Consider the following 26,765-nt stretch of genomic DNA (forward strand, 5'->3'; position numbering starts at 1 on the left):
TATTTCATGATATATGTGAGTGATGATGAACCTGGTTCTGATATGTGTCTCTATTGAGGACTGAGAGTGGGAAGGGAGCAGGGAGAAGGGAATCATGGTTTGGGAAGGGGAAGGGGAGAGGAGAGGAAGTGGAAAGCACCAGAGAGACTTTCTGTAGTGATCAATGAACCAGTTATTTGGAATCAAATGACCTCACCTGGTGTCTCAGGGCTGGGTTTGTGGGCATCTGCCTACAACACCCCACCCCCCCTCCACCCCGGTATTCCTTCTCTGCCATCTGTTCCACTCCTCTCCCACGGTAGTCCACACTCGCCATTCCCAACATCCTCTGCTCTTGCCAGATTTACAAACTCGCTCTCTGCTCCACTTTGACAAATACAGTACTGTGCAAAAGTCTTAGGCACCCTAGCTATGTGCATGTGCTTTTGCACAGGACTGTACATATAATTAAACTGAGTACCATATGTAGTGCCAAAAGTGAGAAAAACTATTGAGCTAGTGTTCATGGGTTGATCGTCCAAGTAGAAATCCGATGGCAGAGGGGATGAAGCTGTTCCTTAAATGTTGAGTGTGTGTCTTCAGGCTCCTGTACTTCCTCCGTGATGGTAGCAATGAGAAGAGGTTATGTCCTGGGTGATGGGGGTCCTTAATGATGGACGCTGCCTTTCGATGGTGTCCTTGATGCTAGGGAGGTTGGCGCCCTTGATGGCACTCAGAAAGGCTTGTGCCTACATGGACAAATTGTACATGCCTGTCTCTGTGCTCAGTAAATCTATGGAATTTTTATAATTTGGAATAAAGTTAATCAGGAGACCAAGGACCACAGCCATCTTTGCAGTGTTGGAGACCTTTGGGAGTCATTAGATGAAACACGTATGTTATCTCCAGGCACTGGGAACCAACACTGCCAAGCGTCTCATAGAAATTACAAATCTCAAAGCAAAATAATGATTTCTGTTTTCACATGAGTGTTTATAGAGATTGCATCCATTTAAATTTTCACCTTTAATGAACTTTGGCACAGAAACTGGTGCAGTAATAGCTGAATCTTCACACGGCCCTTGTGCAGCGTGGGAGAGCTTATGATGTTGTCTTGAAAACTATTTAATGCTGTGTTACCTCTGCCTTCCTTTCCAGAGCTCTTCCACAAACAACAAGGATATTATCGGGCTTCCAATAATGAGTAACATTGTGTATACGCAATAAATAGTGGAAGTCACTAAGCCATACACAGCCCAACACACACAAAATGCTGGAGGACTTCAGCAGGTCAGGCAGCATCTATGGAAATGAATAAACAGTCGACGTTTCAGGCTGAGATCCTTCATTGGGACTGGAAAGGAAAAGGGAAGGTGCCAGACTAAGAAGGTGGGGGGGAGGTAGGACGACAAGCTAGAAGATGATAGGTGAACCCAGGTGGGTGGGGGAGAACATAAGAAGCTGGGAGGTGATTGGTGGAAAAGGTCAAGGACAGGAGAAGAAGAAATCTGATAGGAGAGGAGAGTGGGCCATGGGAGAAAGGGGAGGAGGAGGGGCACTAAGGGGAGGTGATAAGTAGATGAGAAGAGAAGAGCTGCCTCAAGGAGGTAGCATCCATCGCCATGAACCCTCACCATCCAGCTAAGGTCCTCTTCTTGTTACCCTCATCAGGGAAAAGGTTTCGGGAACTGAATGCAGAAACAGCTTCTTCCCCTCCGCCATCAGAGTTCTGAATGGTTCGTAAACCCAATAACATCATCTCATTATTCATATTTGTTTTGTACTATTTATCTATTTTGTTATTTATGGCAATTTTACATTGTTTTTTGGGGTGTATGGGGTGCCCAGGGAGGGGGTAGCACCTCTGGTGATGGGGCTTGTCGTGTCCATTCTGGGGCAGCTCACCCGCCTTTGGTCCCCACCCAGCTCTCCCCTGTGGCGCCAAGTAGCCGTTTGTACGTGATAGTGGCCATACTGCTCCGGCAGGCGGGCTAAACCAGGCGAAGGGTAGCTGGAGTGCTGATATCCCAGTGAGATAGGGACAGGCTTGTCCTAGCATGCAAAGTCAGTTCCAGTGGAATGGGTGGATGAGATCAACAGTGAGATCCAAGGCCTGGTAGGCGGTTCCGCAGTGCTTTGTGGAGAGCGAAGGCCATGGCAAAGCACAGAAGAAGCCATGGTCATCCACTGTGACTGAGAAAGATCCCAGTGATGAATACTTGTACCACTGGATCCGGACTTCCAAGGAACTGCCCCAGTGGATTGGCTTTTCCACTTCAAAAACTCTCCCATACGGGTTTCCTGTCATCACTGGATATGAGGGACAACCACCTCATTGTTACACTGTACAGCTGCCACAGAACAAAACTTCACATCATATAGTTCAGTGATAATAAATCTGATTCTGACTCTCATCTTCACTTCCCAGTTTGATTTCAATAAAAGAACACCTGGAGCATAATTGAGGACTGGCTGCATTGTCTGAACCCTAGATCAGTGAGTTGATAAGTCCAGAGTTCGAGGCCTGGAGACCTGGGGGTCACTGGTGAGTCTTGGCGTCGAAACCAGACGTCCAAGCCCGAAGGTCAAAGACGAAGACGACGAGTGCAGAGGTTGAGGCCTGATGGCTGAAACCCTGGGTCTGTAACTCTGTGAGTCCACTGGAGAGGTCAGACGCCTGATGTCTGAAAGTTTCGGAGTCCACTGGAAGCTGGAGGCCTGGAGGTAGGCTGTCCTGGGGTTGGAAGAGTGTCTGTGTGTGGGAGAGAGGAAAGGGGTCTGTTTTGCTGTTGATGTTTTGTTGCTCTTCCTGTTCCAGTGAACTTTACGGTCATGCTATGTTGGCACTGGAATCTGTGGTGACGCCTCGCTGGCTGCCCTCGTTCAGGTGTTAATACAAGTGATACGTTTCACTGTATGTTTTAGAACATGTAAACAAGTGAACCTGAATTCTGAAATCTGACCATCTTCTGGATGAACTAATAAACAAAAATGAGACAAGGGATAGGAAAGAGAGAGCAAAACTGGTGGCATGGTGTTAAGACAATAATCTTTCCCTCAGAAGAATGAAGGAATTAGTCATTGGCTTCGAGGTGTGGGGTGGAGTACACACCCCTGTCTTTGTATCAATGATGTTGAGGTGGACTGGTTAAGAGCTTCAAGTTTCTTGGTGTAAATATCATCCGTAATTTGTCCTGTCTAGCCACGTGGACGCTATGGCCATGAAAGTACACCAAAACCTCTACTTTGTCAGAAGGCTGAGGAAATTCAACATTTCCCTGATGACTCTCAGTGGTTTTTTATAGGCACACTATGGAAAACTTCCTTTCTGGATCCACCACAGCTTGGAATGACAACTGTTCCATCCAAGACAGAAACTGCAGGTAGCTGAGAATGCAGCCCAGTCCATCGTGCAAACCTTACTCTTTCTTACTGCCTCAGGAAAGCAGTCAACATTATGAAGGACCACTCCCACTGTGGTCATTCTCCCTTCTACCCTTCCTATTAGGCAGAAGAAACATAACTTTGAAAGCATGCACCAGGAGGTTCAAAGACAGCTTCTATCTGGCAATTATCAGAATGGATGATACATGCTAAAAGATAAGGGTGGGATGTAGATAGGTCTTTACCAAAGGAGGTGTAAAGCCTCCTTCCCTCTGCTAGCTTGTAGATAACCCTTGGGCAAGGTGTAGCACCTGCTTAGCCCTCTGATCAGGGTCTTGTGAAGCCTTGGGAGCAGGTGGAGGATGATCATATAAGCATGATTACATTGCAATTTGTGGGAACTTGATATGCAAAGATTGGTGGTTCTGTTTCCTACAACATTTCAGTAACATCACTGCAATCTGCTTCTTTCACGGTGAAGAATTTTATGGTGCCCTGGAACAGTAGGATATTAAGACCATAAGACCATAAGGCATAGGAGCAGAATTAGGCCATTCAGCCCAGTGAGTCTGTTCCAATGTTTTATGGTCTTATATTCTCATCATCATCATTATGTGCTTTGTCGTAAGATGTGGATGATCATGGTCTATGACTATTATTGTCCTTGGTAAAGTTTTCTACAGAAGTGGTTTGCCATTGCCTTCTTCTGGGCAGTGTCTTTACAAGACGGGCGACCTCTGTTATCGATCTCTTCAGAGATTGTCTGCCTGGTGTCAGGGGTCGCGTAACCAGGATCTGTGATATGCACCGGCTGCTCATACGACCATCCCGCACCTGCTCCTGCATCTTCATGTGACCCTGATCTGACGGGGTGGGGGTGTTGGTGGTGAGGGGCCTAAGCGGGTGACCTGCAGGCTAGTGGAGGGAAGGAGCACCCTACACCTTCTTTAGTAGAAACATGTTTCCTCCTCGACACCCATTTCTAGTCCTATTCTACTCCTCTTGAAATGAACTCCAACATTCCATTTATCTTTCTTACTCAATGTCTTGTAGAAGTAATTAATGGGAAGCGAGCGATTACTTGCACCAGTCATGGCTCTGTTCTGTAATCTACAAGCGTCTCACTGAAGGATGGATGAATGGAAACTTACTACAAGGAGATTAATAATTTATAGTTTTCCTAAAAGCTGACTGGTGAATATTCCTACCTGTCCATGAGAAGGATGGTTCATAGAACAAGTGCTGTGAAGTCCCCTTCCACAAGCTAAATCCGGTAATTCGCACTGCTTTTTCCCCATTTATGCTAACTCTTGCTGCCAGTTTCAGTTTGGCTTTTTTACTGAACACCACCCACGCACAGATTTGGCAGGCTTTTAGAGAGATTGCTGAAATATCACGAGCTGTTGAACAAATGTCAACCTGGCTCACGTTTGAAGTTCAGATTAGGAGCATTAGCACACAGTTAGCGATGGAGCAATTAATAGCACAGAAGTGGGCTCTCTGGGTCATCTGTCAGGACGTTAATGGCCATGCATAGAACACACAATCACCAGTCTTGCAAGAAAGAAGGACAGAAAAGTCTAGAGGATCAGGGAGAACATTACAACACATAGGATTTATGCTATTATATATTATAAGTGTCCAGGGAGCAATTGGAAACACAAGGAGTAAGAAGCAGGCTTTTTCCCCTCGGACTGGGTGAGATTAGACCCAGAGGTCATAGATTTAAAGTGAAATATGTGAGGGGAATCTGAGGGCGATCTTCTTCATTCAGAGGGTAGGCAAGTGTGGAACGAGCTATAAGCGAAAGTGGTAGATGCGGGTTCAGTTGTAACATATATAAAAAGTTTGGATAGGTACATGGATGAGATTAGAAGGGGAATTAGATTTCCATAGGAGAGTAGCCAGGGGTATAAATGGAAATGCCTCAGATAGGGCAAGACCAAGTTTGATTAATGGGAACAGTTACAGGAACATTAACGAGAAAGTCTGCGGGTGCTGGAAATCCAAAGTACCACACACAAAATGCTGGAGGAACTCAACAGGGCAGGCAGCATCCATGGAAATGAATAAACATTCGACGTTTTGGGCTGAAACTGTTCTTCAGGACTGGAAAGGAAGGGGGAAGATGCCAGAATAAAAAAAGTGGGGGTGGGGGTAGTGTGAGGAGGAAGGCAAACTAAAAGGGTGATGGGTGAAGCCAGGTGGGTGGGAAAGGTAAAGGGCTGGAGGGGATGGAATTTGAAAGGAGAGGATGTGAGAAAGGGAAGGATGAGGTGACCCAGAGGGAGGTGATAGGTGGATGAGAAGAGGTAAGGGGCCAGAGTGGGACATAGAAGAAGAGGGGAGGGGGAAAGATTTTTTTTACCCGAAGGAGAAATTGAGTACAAAAGGCAACAGTGGGTTGGTAGAGTGAAAAAGAGCTTCGACCACAGGCCAATCCAGACATTGGAAATTTTGAGAGGAGTGGATTTCAAACAGGTCCACTGCCCAAGTAGAAAAGCCTGCAGCAGGTCACTATAGCGAAAAAGAGCTTTGACCGGTGACCGTTCAGAATTTATGATTGATTAACAAGAGTAAATTAAAGGAAGGCAGTGTCAAACGCAGTGGCCAGCATCACAATAGTCATCATTGGAGTGGAGAGAGTCAGAGTGGTGATCTCGAGGCTTTAGTGCTTCGAGACTTCAGCAAAGAGAGGCTTCAGTCAGAGAAACCAAAGAAAAGAGTTGCTCTAGGTTAAGTTTTTTATCTTTCCTACTTTAGATCTGGTTAGCTGGGATAGTAGAGATGCCAGCCAGGACAGTAGAATGATTCACTTGTGGGATGTGGGAAGGCAGGGTATTCTCCAGTGTCCCTGACCACTACAACTGCGAGAAGTGCATCCAGCTACAGCTTCCAACAATCCGTGTTAGGGAGTTGGAGCTGGAACTGGGTGAACTCCGGATGCTGAAGGGGTGATACATAGGATGTATAGAAAGAGGAAGTTTCACCAAAGTTGTAGGACTCTGGAGGCAGAGTGAGTGCCAGGAATGGGAAAGGGTTTAAGGAGCTAGTGCAGAGTACCCCTGTGGCCATCCCCCTTGACAACAGGTAAATCGCTTTGGATACTGTCGGGGGTGGGAGGGGATGACCTAACACCGGAAAATCACAGTGGCTGGGTCTCTGGCACTGAGCTGGCCTCTGTGCCTCAGAAGGGAAGGGTGGAGAAAAAGCACATTATGGTGATAGGGAATTCGTTAGTTAGGGGAACGGACAGGAGGTTCTGTGGTAGAAGAGGTTGTGGCGACCGATATTAGTAAGACCTCAGATTAAGTTAAGAATCAAAAGGTTGAGTATGGTGCAACTAGTGTCCTCCTGAGCTGCATATATTTCAATGCAAGAGGTATCGTAGGAAAGGCAGATGATAGTGCTGAGGATGAGGTAACTGGTTTACAAACAGAGGCAATGTGTAGTGAGGAGGGGCTGTTGATAGGGTAAAGATGTAGTCAACAGCATGAGTTGCAACATAAAAGTTGGATCAAAAGGGTGAATACAGGACTGAAGGTGTTATATTTGAACACGCGCAGTATATGGAGTAAGGTAGATGAACTTGCAGCACCATTGCAGATTGGCAGGTATGATGTTGTAGGCATCACTGGATCAAGGCTGAAAGAAGATTTATAGCTGGGAGCTTAAAGTCCAAGGATACACATTGTATCGAATGGACGGGCAGGAAAGCAGAGGGATGGAATTGCTCTGTTGATAAAAAGTGAAATCAAATCATTGGAAAGAGATGACATAGGGTTGGAAGGTGTTGAATCATTATGGATCGAGCTAAGGAACTGCAAGGATAAGAAGACCCTGACGGAAGATGTATACAAAACCCCAAACAGTAGTAAGGATGTGGCCTACAAATAACAATAGGAGATAGAAAATGCCGGCAAAAAACAGCAGTGTTACAATAGTCATGGGGGACTTCGAATAGATTGGGAAAATCAGGTTGATGCTGGATTCCAAGAGAGGGAGCTGCTCATGGTGGACCCACCAGGGAATCAGCTGTTCTGGATTGGGTATTGTCAACGAACCAAAATTGATTAGAGAGCTTCAGGTAAAAGAACCCAAAAGGGAAAGTGATCATAATATGATCAAATTCATCCTGAAATCTGAGAAAGAGAAGCTGAAGTCAATATATCAGCATTAAACTGGAGTAAAGGGAAATACAGAGGCAAGAGAGAGGAGTTGGCCAGAATTGGCAGGGGTGAAGGCAAGCAGCAATGGCTGGAATTTCTGGAAGCAATTCAGAAGACACAGGATATATACATCCCAAAGAGGAAGAAGTATTCTGAAGGAAAGTTGACACAACCATGGTTAACACGAGAAGTCAAAGCCGACATAAAAACAAAAGGACAAAAATTAGTGCAAAGTGAGTGAGTTGGGAAGAATTTGAAAACCAACTAAAAAAAAATTAAGAGTGTAAAGATAGCAAACAAAAGTAAAGTAACCAATAATATTAGAGAGGATACCAAAAGTTTCTTCAGATACATAACATGTAAAAGACAGGCGAGAGTGGATATCGGACTCCTGGAAAGCAATACTTGATAGGTAGTAATGGGGGACAATCTCTTTCACTTCACATATGCCTGCTGTTACCCCATCTTCTTGCCACCCTTCCATGGATAGGGTTCCTCTTGTCCTCACCTACCACTCCATCAGCCTCCATGTCCGGTACATAACTTCTGCCACCTTCAACAGGATCCCACCACCAAGCACATCTTTCCCTCCCCACCACTTTCTGCTTTCCACAGGGATCACTCCCTACATGACTCTCTTGTCCAGTCGTCCCTCCTCACTGATCTCCCTCTTTGCAATTATCCTTGCAAGCGGAGCAAGTGTTACACCTGCCCCTACACCACCTCCCTCACTATCATCCAGGGCCCCAAACAGTCCCTCCAGGTGAGGTGACATTTCACCTGTGAGTCTGTTGGGGTCATATACTGAGTCCGGTGCTGCTGGTGCGGCCTCCTGTATATCAGTGAGACCCGATAAAGATTGGGAGACTGCTTCTCCGAGCACCTATGTTCCGTATGCCAGTAAAAGTGGGATCTCCCAGTGGTCAATTTTAATTCCACTTCCCATTCCCATTCCAATATGTCCATCAATGGCCTCCTCCACTGTGGTGATGAGGCCACACTCAGGTTGGAGGAACAACACCTTATATTCCATTTGGGTAGCCTCCAACCTGATGGCATGAACATTGATCTCTCAAACTTCCGGTAATGTTCCCCACCCCTCTCTCCTTCACCATTTCCCATCCCCTTTTCCCTCTCTCACTTTATCTCCTTGCATGCCTATTGCCTCCCTCTGGTGCTCCTCCCTCTTTTCTTTCTTCCATGGCCTTCTGTCTCTTTCACCAATCAACTTCCCAGCTCTTTGCTTCATCCCTCCCCCTTCAGGTTTCACCTATCACCTTGTGTTTCTCTCTTCCCTCCCCCCCCCCGCACCTTTTAAATCTACATCTCAGCACTCTTTCTCCAGTCCTGCTGAAGGGTTTCGGCCCGAAACGTCAACTGTACTCTTTTCCACAGATGGTGCCTGATCTGCTGAATTCCTCCAACATTTTGTCTGTGTGTGTACCCCCCAATTTAAGATGGATCTCACCAATGTAGAGGAGGCCATATTGGGAGCACCAGACTCAACAGACAATTCCACCAGTTTCATAGGTGAAAAGTTACCTCACCTGGAAGGATTGTTTGGGGTCCTAAACGGAGGTGAGAGAGGAGATGGATGGGTAAGTGTAGCACTTTGGCTCCCTGCAAGGATAAATGCTGGTAGGGAGAATAGTGGGGAGGGACGAATGGACAAGGGAGTCACAGATCTGTGTAGAAAGTGGAGGTGGAGGGGTGGAGGTAAAAGATGTTTGGTGGTAGGATCCTCTTGGAGATGCTGGAAGTTGCGAAGAATGAGAAATTGGATGCTGAGGCTCATGGGGCGTTAGGTGAAGACAAGAGGAACTCTTTCACTGTTAAAGTAGCGGGAAGATGGATAAGTGTGGATGGAGGAGATACCAGTGAGGGCAGCACCAATGGTGGAGGAAAGGAAACCTCATTCTTTGAAGAAGCTTCGTTACACTTCTGTACGAAGAACGCTGAGCTTCTTTGTTTGTGTTCTATGTTTTTAATGCAGAACCATGAGCCATGTTCATCAGGCAAGACTATACGCAGAGAATAAGAAGAACTGCGCCAAAATGGTGATAGGCAGAATAGGCCAATTCTGATACAGGTAGAAAGGATGACTGTGTTCCCAAAAGTTGGAGAGTTTGTTATCAATTCCAGAAAGTGGAATTTGATGCTATCTCTCCTGCTGAGTGTCTCCAGCATTTTGTGTGCTGCTCCAGTTTTCAGAATCTGCTGTTTCTTCTGTCTCCATTTATTGTAAAATGCAAGACAACATGGACAGGGAGGACATTGAATTACTGTGGCCATTTCCCTTTACTACCTTCTCTGGTGGAGAATTGCAGCTTCACCATCCTGTGAAGCCTGACTCTCTCTTCAACATGAAGTGCTTTCAGTCACTCACAAAACACAAGTGAAGAATGCAATGAAATACTCCCCATTTGCCTGACTGAATGCATCATCACTGTCTCTCTGTCTCTCAGGAAACTCAATGTCACCATGGATAAAGTAGCCACTTGTTGATAACGAACTATTTTGAGGACACAGCCTCAGAATAGAGGGGTGTCCTTTTAGAATGGAGATGGGAAGGCATTTGTTTCACCAGAGAGTGGTGTACTTGAAGAATTCCTTGCCACAGGCAGCTGTGGAGGCCAAGTCTTTAGGTATACTTAAGTCAGATGTTGATAGATTCTTGATTGGTCAGGGCAAGAAGGGATATGGGGAGGAGGCAGGAGATGGGGGCTCAAAGGAAAAATGGATCAGCCATAATGAAATGGTGGAGCAGACGATGGGATGGGCCAAAAGGCATAATTCTGCTCATATATTTCACGGTCTTATGGTCTTAGAAAAATCAAAAAAAAACTATCACTTTATCTGTGCTTGTCATGATTTTATAAACTTCAAAAAGATGTAGAAATCTTAACATATCAATGTCTCCTGCCAAAGGTCTGTGCATGTAAATTTGTGGATCTGTTTCTGTAGCTCTTTGAAATTGCACCTCCTAATTTTCATTTGGTAATGCACAGAGAGAAAAAAATCGACTAGCTACATTTTCTTCTATTTTTCTCATCTTCAGAAAATTTAACTTGAAGTCCAATAAACTGAGCACTTTAGCACTTTAAAGGGTGCTGTATGAGGTAATTTTTATAAGTAGAGAGAGAGAAAACACTCAAATGGCTGTTACATAAATTAATTGTACCTTCCTGGAGATACCAACCTGGCAGCATCACAGGAGTTAGTTTTCTCAAACCCAGTATGCAAGCCATGGGCTAAACAGCTACATCAAATCTCAATGAGAATTGCAAAGAAAAAAATATTCAGGCTATCGTTTAAAATCCAAATTAATATAAATCCATAGAGCAGTTTAAGCCAGGGAAGGAAATTGTTGAATCCCACACTCATCTAAGTTGCTATGGTAAGAATGAGTTTTCAATCAATTTCACTTGTTAATCTGGGATTTAAATAACTGACCTTTTTAACACAGAACATAAGAACAGTACAGCACAGGAACATGCCCTTTGGCACACAACGTTGTGCCAAAATAATAAAAGTAGTAATAAGACCATGAGACATAGGAGCAGAATGAGACCATTCAGCCCATTGAGTCTGCTCTGGTGTTCCATCATGGCTGATCCCAGATCTCACTTAACCCCACACACCTACCTTCTTGCCATATCCTTTGATGACCTGACTGATCAGGAAACTATCAATTTCTGCCTTAAATATACCCACGGACTTGACTTTCACTGCAGCCTGTGCAGCACATTCCACAGATTTACTACTCTCTGGATAAAAAAAAATCCTTCTTATCTCTGTTCTAAAGAGTTGCCCCTCAATTTTGAGGCTGTGGCCTCTAGTTCTGGACGCCCTCACTGTAGGAAATATCCTCTCCACATCCACCCTATCCAGTCCTTTCAACATTCGGTAATTTCAATAAGATCCTCTCACTTTCTTCTAAATTCCAGTGAGTACAGGCGCAAAGCTCCTCATATGTTAACCCCTTCGTTCCCGGAATCATCCTCATGAACCTCCTCTGGACTCTCTCCGATCCCTTCTGAGGGCCCAAAACTATTGACAATACTCCGAGTGCAGCCTGATTAGTGTCTTATAAAGGCTCAGCATTATCTCCTTACTTTAATATTCTATTCCCCTTGAAATAAATGCCTACTTGCCTTCTTTATCCCAGACTCAACCTGTAAATTAACCTTCTGGGAGTCTTGCATGAGGTCTCCTAAGACTCTCCGCACTTCTGATGTTTGAACCTTTTCCCCATTTCGATAATAGTCTGCACTATTGTTCCTTTTACCAAAATGCATTATCATACATTTCCCAACACTGTATTCTATCTGCAACTTTTTTGCCCATTCTTCAAATTTGTCTAAGTCCTGTTACAATCGCATTGCTTTGTCAGCACTACCAACTCCTCCACCTATCTTTGTATCATTTGCAAACTGTGCCACAAAGCCATCAATTCCATTATCGAAATCATTGACAAACAATGTGAAAACTAGCTGTCTCAATACTGACCCCTGAGGAAAACCACTAATCATTGGCAGCAAACCCAGCATGGATGGAAAGCGTGCAAAGAGCTGGCAGGATTCGAATCTGCAACCAGCCATCTTGAAATCCGATGCTGTTGCCATTTCACCACTGGCCAGCTATTAATGATTGAGGTATTCAAAATTATTGGGGGTAAAGATAGGTTAAATGCAAGCAGGCCTTTTCCACTGAGGTTGGGTGGGACTGCAACCAGAGATCATGGGTTAAGGGTGAAAGGAGAAACATTTAAGGGGAACACGAGGAGAAATTTCTTCAGTCAGAGGGTTGTGAGAGTGTGGAATAAGTTGCCAGTGCACGCGGTGCATGCGAGCTTTATTTCAACATTTAAGAGATGTTTGAATAGGTACACGGATGGTAGGGGTAAGGTGGGATATGGTCCCGGTGCAGGTCGATGGGAGTAGGCAGTTTAAATGGTTCGGCATGGACTAGATGGGGCTGAAGGGCTTTTTCATGCACTGTACTTTTTTATGAATCAATGACTCCATGTCAAGAGAACTATTCAAGAGTCTAAGCAATCAGGACAGATGTTATCCTTGAGCCTGGCTGTGCGCTCTTTCAAGCGACTGTATCATGTGCATGATATAAAGGGGCGAGAGAAGGGAGAACATTTGATCTTTGATTATGTTGGCTGCTTTACTGAGGCAGTAGAAGGTGTACATGGAAGAGTGGCTAGTTTTTATGATGGAATGACCTGTATCTACAAGTTTCTACAGTTTCTTTAGGTTCTTGTGGTCTTGGGCAGAGCAGTTACCATAGCAAGTGGAGTTGCAGATTGGCTATGATCTGACTGAAAAGAGCAACAGACCTGAGGGACAAAGTGGCCTCTGCTATCCTCCCCCCACCCCCCCAGTTATCATCACTCTGTTCTGGTACCAAGGTGATCACTTACCGACATTGATTGTCATCTCTAGTAATGTCTTCACCTTCATTCTCAGCAGCATGTCAGCCCTGGCAATTATGGAAATAATGCAAGGCCCATTCTAATAGATGTAAGGAAAATAAAAAAAAAAGCATTGAACAGTCTTTTTTAAAGCAGAGTGGAAATTGTTTTCTCTTCTGTCATGTCCGTGACAGTTCTTTCTTGCTGTGTAATGTATTTAGAAGCTTAAAAATAGAATGGACTTGAATTGTTCTGATATCACAGTTAGAGATGAGGGGAGATTTGTCAGTGAGGCCATAATCTTAATGCAGTGAAGAGTGAAATGCTGTCAGAATGCAAATTATTGTTCTTTTGTCCGTGAATCTTATGTTTCATTAAGCAAGGGATATTAACACACGAGACAACACTCTCCAGTCCTCCTCTCTAGTCATTCCAGAAGCTCCAAACTTATCCCATGATGAGTCACTTTGAGGTGGAATAACAACTTTCTAATTTACGAATGTTGTTCTTTGAGAAGTTAGTCCGCACAGCAAGGCCAGTGTTCATTGGCATGCACTAAAAAAAATGGAAAAATTGCCTTCCAGATTCTTGGCAGAACTTTTAACAATGAAGAGGAGTGACAATATTGTAATTTTTAAAGTTTTATAAATGTTGTTTTCTGGGAAGATGGCTATCATTAACAAGGTCAGAATGTACTGGCTTTCCCTTAAAAAGATGTTGAACTGTCTTCATGCTCATGACGTTCTATGACCTACAGACTCAATTTCAAGGACTGTTTACAACATCCGTTCTCAGTATTACTTTCATTTGCAGTTTGTCTTCTTCTGTTCATTGGTTGTCATTGTCTGCTTCTATATAGTGTCTTTTCCCTGTAGATGCCTGCAAGGAAAGGATGTCCAGGTAGTATCTAGCAACATACACGGTAGGTACTTTGATAATGAATTTACTTAGAGCCCCTTATATGTTAACCCCTTCACTCCCAGAGTCATCTGCACGAACTTCCTCTGGACTCTCTCCAATGACAACACATCCTTTCTGAGATATGGAGCTCGAAAATGTTGACGTTACTCTAAGTGCAGCCTGACTAGTGTCTTATAAAGACTCAGCATTATCTCCTTGCTTTTATATTCTATTTCCCTTGAAATAACTGCCAATATTGCTGTGCTGCCTTTATGGCAGTTATTTAGTTTATAATATTTTCGCTTAGTAATTCGTTTGTTAACATTTTTTAGTTAAAGTTAGGATTGTTTAAGTAAATTCATTTGTCTGTAATATATCGCAGCATACGATGACGTCACATCCGGTTTCGCCGCGTCTTGTGGGAAAATACCAGTTTGGGATAAACGCAAGGGTGGGGGCCTGACATGTGCCAGTTCAGCGCAAGCAGAGTTTTCCTTCTACGCACCAGAAACACAGTGAAAGCAGTGCTGTAAGTCATGAGATAATCGATATGTTGAATTAAAATGTTAACGCTGATTCTGTTAAAAGTAACGACGGTCGATAAGGTTTATGTTTTCGTTAGTTAAAGAGTTGGGATAGTTTGTGTTGAAGTGTATTTAAAGCAGTCAATGGAGTAGGTAGATTCTGACTGTATGCTGCACTTTAATGTAATGTAGTTATTGTAGTTTTACCTTTGCAAGTATTCACGATGTAAATGTGATATCTAGAAGGAAACAAATATTGCACCAATCTTGTATTGTTTTATCAACAGCTTTCACCATACGTTAATGTGAAGAGTGAACAGTAAATGGTTAATCTTACTGCGACCTTGTTTTCATTGACTACGGTTTACCTCAACGTTTAACTCGAGTTCCGTCACACCCGAGCGAGAACGTTACAGTGAAAAAACGGCATTATCAGGTGTTTCAAGTGCAGCAATGACAACTCGGTCCAGCATCAAGTCGTTGCCATCCTGCGACAGGGGCAGTAGGGCATCAAGTAAGGCCACCCAAGCAAGAGCTAAAGCAGAAGCCGCCAATGTGCGAGCGCGCTATGCCAAACAAGAAGTAGAAATAAAAATGGAAGCGGCTGCCAGAGAAGCCGAAAACCAGAAGGAAGAAGCTGCCAGAGAAGCCGAAAACCAGAAGGAAAAGGCTGCCAGAGAAGCCGAAAACCAGAAGGAAAAGGCTGCCAGAGAAGCCGAAAACCAGAGGAAAAAGACTGCCAGAAAAGCCGAAAACCAGAGGAAAAAGGCTGCCAGAGAAGCCGAAAACCAGAAGGAAAAGGCTGCCAGAGAAGCCGAAAACCAGAAGGAAGAGGCTGCCAGAGAAGCCGAAAACCAGAAGGAAAAGGGCAAGGATAGCGGCAGAGTTAGAAGTGCTGAAGCTAGAACGAGAAGAAGAGGCTGCCAGGGTGGAAGCAGAGTTAATAGAAGATGCTGAAGAAATGCATGATCCGGTTGATGGAAAATCTACTTCAGAAAAGATCAGGTTGGAACGCACAAGCGACTATGTCCAATCTCAAATAAACTGGAAGACTCGTTCTTTCGCTCCACACTCATTTGATAATGTCCCACTTCACAAGGAGTCTCAGAGAGGCCCGACCGCATCACATCCATTCGAGGAAATCAATTTACGCGTGCAACTCCACGACGAACCCAAGAGCGAAAGGGCTCATGACAAGTACTTCTCGACACCAAACTTACCAGATTTGGGGAGAAGAGAGGCAAAGACCGAGTCCAGAACAGCAAATTCCATAACAGATGTACGCCGTCAGTCGTATACCCGCATACATGTTCCCTCAGCCTGCATGCCACTTGCAGTCGAACCCGTAGCACGGTATTTAGCACAACGGGATCTCGTCACTTCAGGACTATACCAGTTCGACGATAAACCTGAAAATTATCGCGCATGGCACTCCACATTCACCAATGCTATCGACGGAGTCCAGCTCAGAGCAACCCAGGAGTTGGATCTTATGGCGAAATGGCTGGGAAAAGAATCATGTGAACAGGTGAGATGCATACGTTCAGTGTACATCAACAAACCCGAGCTAGCATTGAAGAAAGCATGGGAGAGACTTCAGGAGGGCTATAGGGGCCCCGAAATTATTGAAGCGGCGCTATGCCAACGTTTGGGAAATTTTCCTGAGGTGTCAGCCAAGGACCACACTAAGCTAAGAGAACTCGGAGATTTACTCATGGAGATTCAAGGTGCCAAAGAAGATGGCTACTCAGCTGGTCTAGTATACCTAGACACTCCAACCAGGATTAGACAAATCGTGGACAAACTTCCATTTGGGCTGCAGGACAGGTGGTTGTCCGTTGCCTCAGAGTACAAGGAAGATTGCAGAGGTCGATTTCCTCCCTTTGAGTATTTCACTAGGTTTGTGTGCAAGGAGGCGAAGAAGCGAAATGATCCTAGCCTCATAGGTCCAGGAAGCAGTACAATTTACACCAAGCCAGATAAATCCTCTCCGAATAATTTCAACATTATTAAACCAGTCTCAGTGCTTAAGACTGAAGTCTTTACAACTAACAACGACCCTAGCAAGAATTGTCCATTGCATAACAAACCCCACCCCCTCAAAAGATGCAGAACGTTTAGGGAAAAACCCCTTGAAGAGAGGATGGCCCTTCTCAAGGAGAAAAGAATATGTTTTAAATGCTGTTCCTCAACCTCTCACTTTGCTAGAGAGTGTACTATCGCTGTGAAGTGCCCGGAATGTAATAGCACTAATCACGATGGGGCCATGCATCCCGGCCTGTTACCGCGAACCGACAACGCTCTTTCACCCCCACAATAGGACGGCGGGGAGGGAGAAGCTCACGCCAGGACAACTGTTGTCAGCTCGAGCTTTACAGAAGTTTGCGGTCAAGCTCAGTCAAGCCGTTCTTGTTCAAAGATCTGTCTCACTAAGGTGTACCCTAAGGGAGCCAAAGACAAGGCCATCAAAGCCTATGTAATTCTGGATGATCAGAGCAATCGCTCGCTAGTCAGTCCAGAGTTCTTTAACTTGTTCAACATTGAGAGTGAGCAGTTCCCATACTACCTTAGAACTTGCTCAGGCAACATGGAAACTTACGGAAGGAAGGCTGTAGGCTTCCAGATCGAGTCCCTGGATGGTAAAGTCATCATCTGTCTCCCTCCACTCTTAGGGTGCAACGAAATCTTGAATAACCGCACTGAGATCCCGACGCCAAGTGCGGTGCTACACCAGCCACATCTCCACCACATCGCCAAACACATCCCAGAGCTGGATCCAAAAGCAGAAATACTCCTGCTATTAGGAAGAGATGTTCTCCTGGTGCACAAGGTTAGGCAGCAGGTCAATGGACCACACGACGCCCCCTTTGCGCAACGCCTGGATCTGGGCTGGGTGGTGATAGGAGAGGTGTGCCCTGGCAACATACACAAATTGACGATTGACACACTCAAGACCAATGTGCTAGAGAGTAGCCGCCATTCGATTCTTCAACCCCGCACAAGTTCCATATGTGTCCAGGAAGCACAACGAGGCTTTAACAAGCGCAAAGTAACTGACGAGACGCTGGGTCAGTCAGTCTTCGCTCAAACGGAGCATGATAATAAACTTGCTCCATCGGCTCAGGACGCCATCTTAAAAACAGAGGACACCAAGATCTTCAGAGACAAAGCAAATAGTGGGGTCGCCCCACTACCTTTCAGAGAACCACGCCAGTGCTTGCCAAACAACAAAGAGCAGGCAATCAAGCAGTTCATGTCCTTGCAAAAAACCCTGAAAAGGAAACCTGAGATGCAGCAATGCACCCGATCGACCCACGAGGTACCGCGCACACTAATGGCAGAGGTCACAACCATTATAAATGCACGACCACTCCTACCAGCGTCTTTTGACCCGGAAAACCTCTTCATACTCTCGCCATCAATGCTCCTTACACAGAAGGCAGGAGATGCCCCTCCACCAGGGGACTTCTCTGATAAGGATTTGTACACAAAGCAATGGAGATAGGTCCAGGCCCTGGCAAATCGATTCTGGTCTCGTTGGAGACAAAAGTATCTACCTTTGTTGCAACACAGACAAAAGTGGACAGAACCCCGCAGGAATCTTCAAGTTGGAGATTTAGTCCTGCTCAGGGACAAGCAAATCGCCCGCAACTGCTGGCCAATGGCCAGAATCACTGCCACATTCCCTAGTCGGGATGGACATGTCAGGAAAGTCGAGTTGAAAACTACCGACCAAGGTGATGTGAAAATTTACCAAAGGCCAGTTACAGAAGTCATTCTACTTCTACCTAATGACTGATTTAGAGACTGAAGTTTTGTATTATGTTCATTGTGACCTTACGAAGGTCAAGCGGGGAGTGTGCTGCCTTTATGGCAGTTATTTAGTTTATAATATTTTCGCTTAGTAATTCATTTGTTAGCATTTTTTAGTTAAAGTTAGGATTGTTTAAGTAAATTCATTTGTCTGTAATATATCGCGGCATACGATGACGTCACATCCGGTTTCGCCGCGTCTTGTGGGAAAATACCAGTTTGGGATAAACGCAAGGGTGGGGGCCAGACATGTGCCAGTTCAGCGCAAGCAGAGTTTTCCTTCTACGCACCAGAAACACAGTGAAAGCAATGCTGTAAGTCATGAGATAATCGATAAGTTGAATTAAAATGTTAACGCTGATTCTGTGAAAAGTAACGACAGTCGATAAGGTTTATGTTTTCGTTAGTTAAAGAGTCGGGATAGTTTGTGTTGAAGTGTATTTAAAGCAGTCAATGGAGTAGGTAGATTCTGACTGTATGCTGCACTTTAATGTAATGTAGTTATTGTAGTTTTACCTTTGCAAGTATTCACGATGTAAATGTGATATCTAGAAGGAAACAAATATTGTACCAATCTTGTATTGTTTTATCAACAGTTTTCACCATACGTTAATGTGAAGAGTGAACAGTAAATGGTTAATCTTACTGTGACCTTGTTTTCATTGACTCCGGTTTAACTTAACGTTTAACTCGAGTTCCGTCACACCCGAGCGAGAACGTTACAATTGCATTAGCCTTCTTTACCACGGACTCAACCAGTAAATTAACCTTCTGGGAGTCTTGCATGAGGACTCCTCGGTCTTTTTGCACCTCTGATGTTTGAACCTTTTCTCCATTTAGATAATATTCTGCACTATTGTTCCATAAACAAAATACATTATCATGCCTCTTCCAAATGGTTGAAATTCTGCTGCAATCACATTGCTTTCTCAGCACAGCCTACCCCTCCTTCTATCTTTGTATTATCCGCAAACGATGCCCCAAATCCATCAATTCCACTCTCTAAGTCATTGGCAAACAATATGAAAAGCAGCAGTCCAAAACCTGACCCCTGAGGAATACCACTAGTCACTGGCAGCCAACCGGAAAAGGCCCCTTTTTCCGCACCCAATGCCACCTGCCTGTCAGCCATTCCTCTGTCAATGCCAGTACCTTTCCTGCAGCACCATAGTATTTTATCTTGTTAAGCAGCCTCATGTGTGGCACCTTATCAAATGCCATCTGAAAAACCAAGTAAATGACATCCACTGCTCTCTTTTGTCCACCCTGCTTGTTACTTCTTAGAATTCCAACAGATTTGGCAGGCAAGATTTCTCTTTACAGAAACCATCCTGACTTTGACATACTTAATTATTAGTCTCCAAGCACCTCAAAACTTCATCCTTAATAATGGACTCCAACACTTTCCCAACCATGAGATTAGGCTAACTGGCCTGTAATTTCCTTTCTCTTGCCTTCCTCCCTTCTTAAAGAGTGGAGTGACATTGCAGATTCAGGTGATTCTTGAAAGATCATGACCAATGTATCCATTATCACTTCAGCAACCTATTTCAGGATTCTTGGATGTGGTCGATCTGGCCCAGATGACTTATCCACCTTAAGAACTTTGAGTTTGCAGAGCAATTTTTCCTTTGTAATAGCAATGGCACTCACTCCTGCTCCCTGAGACTTACGGACCTTTGGCACACTGCTAGTGTCTTCCACAGTGAAGACAGATGCAAAGTACCCATTAAGTTCATATGCCATTACTTTGTCCCCATTACTACCTCACCATCATCAGTTTCCAGTGGTCTATTATCAACTTGCACCTCCCTTTTACTCTTTATATAACTGAAAAACCTTTGGTATCCTGCTTAATATTATTGGCTAGTTTGCCCTCATATTTCATCTTCTCCCCTCTTTTAGCTTTCTTACTTGCTTTTTTGCTGGATTTTAAAGGCTTCCCAATCATCCAACTTCCCACTCACTTTGCTGTCTTATGTATCCTTTCCTTGGCTTTTATGCAGTCATTAAGTTCCTTTGTCAGCCATGGTTGCCTACCCTTGCCACTTGAGAACTTCTTCCTCTGTGGGAACTTTCTATCCTGCACTTCGTGAACGATTCCTAGAAACTTCAGCCATGTCTGCTCTGTCGTCATCCCCACCATCCAAACCACCTGGGCAAGCCCCTCTCTTATGCCTCTGCAATTCCTTTTATTCCATTGCGACACAGATACATGTGACTTCTGCTTTTCCCTCTCAAATTGCAGTATGATGTGCAGTTTGGCTTATGCCAAAAAGCTCAATTTTGGTTTCATCAGACCATAGAACCTTTTTCCAGCTGACTTCAGAGTCTCCCACATGCCTTCTGTCAAACTCTAGCCGAGATTTCGCATCTGAGCGTTTTCAACAGCGACTTTCTCTTTGCCATTCTCCCATAAATCTGCGAGTGTTGGAGCACCGGGTCAACAGTTGCTGTATGCACAGTCTCTCCCATCTCAACCACTGAAGCTTGTAACTCCTCCAGAGTTGTCATGGGGCTCTTGGTAGCCTCCCTCACTAGTCCCCTTCTTGGATGGTCACTCAGATTTTGAGGATGGCCTGCTCTATGCAGACTTACAGCTGTGCAATATTCTTTTCATTTTTTGATGATTGACTTAACTGTTCTCCAAGGGATATTTAGTGACTTGGAAATTTTCTTGTATCTATCTCCAGACACATGCTTTTCAATAAACTTCTCCCGGAGTTCCTTTGAGTGTTCTTTTGTTTTTGTGATGCAGTTTTTGCTGGGATACTGACTCACCAATAGTTGGACTTGCGATATTTTCATTACAGTCAATTGAAACACCTTGACTGCACACAGGTCTCCAAAAACAGATTTCCATTTAACTAATTATATGATTTCTAAATCCTATTGGCTGTACCAGTGATGATTTGGTGTGTCATATTAAAGGAATGTGAATACTTGTGCAATCAATTATTTTGTGTTTTATGTTTGTAATTAATGTAGATCACTTTGTAGAGATCTGTTTTCACTTTGACACAAAAGAGTCTTTGTTTTGTTGATCAGTATCAAAAAAGCCACATTAAATCCACTGTGATTCAATGTTGTAAAACAATAAAACATAAAAAATTCCAAAGGGGAGTGAGGGGTGAATACTTTTTATAGGCACTGTATGTGCCTAAGGCTTTTGTACTGCATTGTACTGTAATATCACAAGAGGTACAGAAAAAGTGGATGGTCACAGTCTTTTTCACAGGGTAGTAGAGTCTGAAACTAGAGGACATGGCTTTCTGGAACAACTTTTTCACACAGAGGGAGGTGGGTATATGGTACCAGCTGCCAGAGCAAGTGGTGGAGGAGTATATAGTCATAATAATTATGTGCCATGTTGTATGACATTGACAATAATTGAAACATCGAAACATCTTGTTAAGTACATTGTTTGCACCAAGGAGGCACTGGAGACATTCTGTGAATGTCTGTGTTTTCAGTGTCAGCCCACAACTCATACATCTTTGGAATGAGACCAGAGCACCCAAAGGAAATTCACACAATTACGGGCAGAACGTACAAATTCCTTACAGGCGGTTGCAGAAGTTGAACCCCAATCTTATAGCTGAAGCTGTAAACAAAGGAAACAGCATTATGAAGGACCCAATGCACCCCTCATACAATCTCTTCTCTCTTCTGCCATCTGGGAAAAGGCTCTGAAGCATTCGGGCTCTCACGAACAGACTATGTAACAGTTTCTTCCCCCAAGCTATCAGACTCCTCAATACCCGAAGCCTGGACTGACACCTTGCCCTATTGTCCTGTTTATTATTTATTGTAATGCCTGCACTATTTTTGTGCACTTTATGCTGTCCAGTGTAGGTCTGTAGTCTAGTGTAGCTTTCTCTATGTTTTTTTTTATTACGTAGTTCAGTCTAGTTTTTTGTACAGTGTCATGTAAACCATGGTCCTGAAAAACATTGTCTCATTTTTACTATGCACTGTACCAACAGTTATGGTCAAAATGACAATAAAGTGACTTGACTTGACTAAAGCAATGTACTAACTGCTGCACTACCGCATGTTGATTGAAGAGATAGAATTTAAAGGGGAATTCAATGATAACAGGAGAGAGGGAGATAAAGTGGTTTAGGGAGAGAAAGAAGTTCACAGGATAGTTTCTTGGTTGCCTGATAGTGGAGTGATGAGAGGCAAGAATTAGAGGAACTCAGATCTGGAATGTGTATGTGGCTGTACAAGGTTAAAGAGATAAGGACTGGAAGAAGACAATAACCATGGCAAGTTTTTAAATCACCCAGGTTTCAGTGAATGTCACAAAGAGGCAGCTGAGTAAGATTTAGTTCATGTTAGAACAAGAGCAATGTGTCCAGAGCAAAGTTGTGCATATTGGTTGTGTTTCAGATGGTTTTTGACGGGGTAGGAATGTCGATTAGGATATCATGAATTCCCAAGTCCTTGCCACTTTGTTATGTCGGATTTTAGGTGCTGAACTAAATATTGAGAAAAGTAAGAACTTTGGCTTTATGGCTGAAATAGGCTATATGTGGTATAACATATAACAGTGGATGTAACTCAGACCATCGTGGGTAAAGCCCTCCCTCCACTTAGCACATGTTCACGAAGCACTTTGCAGGGAAGCAGCATTCACCACAGCGACCCCCATCACCCACCCAGCACTGCTCTCTTCTCACTGCTGCAATCAGGAAAGACTTACAGGAGCCTCAGGACTCACGCCACCAGGTTCAGGAACAGTTATTACCCCTCAACCATCAGGCTCTTGAAACAAAGGTTCATTCAATTTTAATTGCCCCATCACTGAAGTGTTCCCGCGACCTATGGACTCAATTTTAAGGACTCTTCATCTCACATTCTTGATATTTATTGATCATTTATTTATTATTATTTCTTTCTTTTTGTATTTGCACAATTTGTTGCCTTTTGCACACTGGTTAAACACCCAAGTTGGTGTGGTCTTTCATTGATTCTATTATACTTATTATTCTATTATGGATTTACTGAGTAAATGAATCTCGGGTCTGTATATGGTGCCGTATATGTACTTTGATAATAAATTTACTTTAAACTTCTGAACTTTAATAATGGTGGGGCTGATGTGCTCAGTGTAACTGGTGCAGCAACACCTGGCAAGGAACAGGTGTGCAGTTAAACAAAGACATCCAAAAGCCAATGTTCAGGTTGTGTCTGCCTGCTGAAAGGAGAACAAGAGTGTCTCCTCACACACTCTGGTCCGTTATTAAGTAACGCTGAATGCTGTGAAGCTGCTGCTTTGATGATAGGAACGGACTTTCTCACAGATACTTACATCCTGTCTTTTCAAGTGCAAATATCCTTTCAACACTGTGATGACTGTTAATTACTGCCAATCAATCTCTCTGGCATTGAAAATGAACTCTGTCAGGTATTAAATTTTGAAGATTTTAAAAATGCCAAACTTAAAATGTCATAAAGGATTTGAAATTTATTCATGTCCACTTGCAATATAATAAGGATCTCATAATATGCATAGCTTAAAAATAGTTGCTTTAATCCTGACGATGTAGTTGGAGGACACTCATACATAAGATATAGGAGCAGAATTAGTCTATTCAGCCCTTCAAGTCAGCTTTGCCATTCGATTATGGCTGATTAATATCAAACAAAATAGCACATTCAACCACAGTTGATGAGTCCCATCTGCCCAGAAGTCATCAGTCACCTCAGAATCTTCAAAATCAGAGGAGAAACAAATCATATTTATTATTTCTTTTTAATTTGGAGATACTGCACATTAACATTATCACACCACCCCCTAAGTCATCTATGACTCAGAGCAACTGACTAAAAAGGCAAATAACAGCATCACTTTACCGATTCCCAAAGCAGCTCACAGCCGATATCCTGCAAGTTTCATTAACCAGCTGAATTCACTGACTGATTGCCAATTTGAAACCCATATCATAACCTCCCAAAACATTCAAGGAGAAGATTATACGTTCCTGTAATAACAATTAAGCTTCAAGTCCAGCACAGTAAAAAAAATCATATATGTTTAAAATCAGAAGGGAAACAGGTAGTTTGAACACATACAGTTCTTTCCCTCAATGTAATGGAACCAAACACTCAATGGCATAGGTTTTAAGTGATTGGGGAAGGATTTTTAAGGGATCAATGTGCAACTTCCTCACACAGTGGATGACATATCAATGGAACACGCTGCTAGAGAAACAGTTGAGGGAGATACGGTGACAGCATTTAAAAGACATTTGGATAAGTACATATCTTACACATAGTGATTAACGCATCAACTTACAGTGCCAGTTTTTAGTGATTGAGGTACATTTCCTGTTGCTGTCTGTAAGGAGTTTGTACATTTTCCTTGTGACCACGAGGTGCTCCAGTTTCCTCCCACATTCCAAAGTCGTATGGCACCGGAAGCATATTGGCATAATCCTTGCTGATCTGATTGGAAGCAAATGGAGCAATTTGAACTCAGGAAGGATAATGGCGCCTAACTCCTTCGCTTACATCTTCAGAAACAGCTCTATTTCTATGTTTATTATCTTTATTTTTCCCGTTTGGGGTTCTTTGAAGACCCTGACCTGGAGTTACACGCAGGCTTCGGTTCTTTGTGGGAGTGGCACCTGTTCTCCGGGGTTCCACGACTGGCCGTTATTCGACATGTCAAAGGTTCGGCCTGAGAATCTCGCTCGTGTTTGGAAGCCTAAGATCTCGGGGCTCTGGAGACGGGCGGATCGAGGGTCGGTGTCACGGCAGGAGGCTCGTATGTCATCGGGGAGGCCGGAAAATCTTTTGCTGTGGGCCCGAAGACCCGAGGTCTTTGTGATCTTCGGACACAGAGCTCCAAAAAAGCGACAAAACGGACTTTTAACATCGTAAACCGGTGGGTTGTTGTTATGTCTCCCGCTCGCTGTGAAGATGGGGGACAACTCCCTCTCCCTTGCCAGGGAGAGAGAGAGAACCTGTGGGTTGTTGAATTCCAGATGAAATGCGAAGCTTTTGGGGTAACTTTGGCCTGTCTCTTTGCTATTGCTTAGCGCACATTTGGGTTTAGTGACGGTACCGATGCGCTTTTTTTGCTGGTGGGGTGGGGGGGGGGGGGATCGTTGCTTGCTGCCACTTATGCGCGGGAGGGGGAAACTTGGGGGGGACTTCGGGGTTCTCATGTTTAACTGTCATTCATTCTTGTGGGCACTTCTCTGTTTTTGTGGATGTTTGCAAAGAAGAAGCATTTCAGCATATATATCGTTTACATTTCTCTGAGATTAAATTCGACCTTTGAACCTTTAAAAAAATGACCCATTTCACCTTATGTTTCAATGCTTGGATGTGCTTGTGACAAACAAAGTTGACCTTTATCTTTATTTCTTCTTGGATGGGAATGGAAGGGGACGGAACCAGAATAAGAAGGTGCGGGGTGGGCATGGAAGTAGTACAAGCTGGAAGGTGATGGGTGTTGCTAGGTGAAGGGGATGGAGGGTGGGTTTGGGGTGGATGAAGTGAGAAACTGGGAGGTGATGGGTGGAAGAAGGTAATGGGTTGAGGAAGGAGAGATCTGATAGGAGAGGATAGTTGACCATGGGAGAACGGGAAGGAGGAGGGGCACCTGAGGACGGTGATAGGTAGGTGAGGGGAAGGGAAAGGGTAAGAGGGGAGCCAGAATGGAAAAGAGAAAAGAGGGATGGGGGAGAAATTGCTGGAAGTTCAAGAAATTGATATTCATGCTGTTAGGTTGGAGGCTACGAGAATAGAATATGAGGTGTTGCTCCTCCAACCTGAAAGTAGCTTCATTGTGGCAGTAGAGGAGGCCATGTTTTTTCCAGCTTTAAAGCATCACCAATCCCGTGAAATTAATTACTGTGGAAGACAAGATGATTGAATTGCAAGAAACCCTGAACCTACTTGCACTGACAGATCATCTGCAGAATGTATGCCAATGTAATTGGACAATCTTCTTTCAAATTAGGGAAGTCAGCTAGCATCTATCTAGGATTGATGAAGAACCCTCTGCATGTTGTATATCAGCATCTTATCTATCTTTCTCAGGCAAGAGTTCAGAGCAGGAACCTTCCCCTCCTGGTTGCAAAGACATGAGGCACATGGAATTCACCTTTGGTTTTAAATCACCTCATGCGAATGTTGTAGTTTATTGTTCTGCCATGATCACCCCTGAACTAACAATGCCATTGAGAGTCAATTACACGGTGTGTCTGGACTTCACATATAAGGCAAATTAATTCAAGATGTCTTCCCTGCCCTGAAAGTTTTTTTTGGGGCAAGCTAGCAGTTTCAGATTTCAAATTTATTTATCACACGTACCATACAACATACAGCATTAACAACCAACACATCCTGCGGGTAGCCTGCAAGTGTTGCCACTTATTCCATTGCCAACCTGGCACACCCACAATGCTCAGCAGAACAACACAGAACACAACAAGTGACAAATCAACAACAGCAAACTAGGCCCCATTCGTCCTTCCCACCCACACACAAACATACACAGTCCTTTAACACCAGCAGAGGCTGTTTTCAAACTTCAGCTTCCAGTGGCCTCATGGA

At 44.0% G+C, this 26,765-nt stretch overlaps 1 protein-coding gene across 5 annotated transcripts in view; it reads left to right on the forward strand.

Moving 5' to 3' along the window:
* Positions 1 to 14,295: 14,295 nt before the first annotated feature.
* Positions 14,296 to 26,765, forward strand: part of LOC140740853 (uncharacterized) — a 104,720-nt gene continuing 92,250 nt past the window's right edge. For 3 of the 5 annotated variants that reach the window (XM_073070412.1, XM_073070411.1, XM_073070415.1), the window contains exons 1-2: positions 14,296 to 14,383; positions 14,666 to 18,505. In XM_073070412.1, coding sequence (XP_072926513.1) covers positions 15,340 to 16,698 — 1,359 coding nt within the window. In that variant the 5' untranslated portion in view covers positions 14,296 to 14,383; positions 14,666 to 15,339 and the 3' untranslated portion in view covers positions 16,699 to 18,505. Of the gene's footprint in view, positions 14,384 to 14,665; positions 21,181 to 26,765 lie in introns of those variants that run through there. The other 2 variants (XM_073070413.1, XR_012101949.1) reach the window with 2 other exon arrangements.

This window comes from Hemitrygon akajei, chromosome 17 (genome assembly GCF_048418815.1).
Source record: "Hemitrygon akajei chromosome 17, sHemAka1.3, whole genome shotgun sequence".
In the NCBI taxonomy this organism is placed as follows: domain Eukaryota; kingdom Metazoa; phylum Chordata; class Chondrichthyes; order Myliobatiformes; family Dasyatidae; genus Hemitrygon; species Hemitrygon akajei.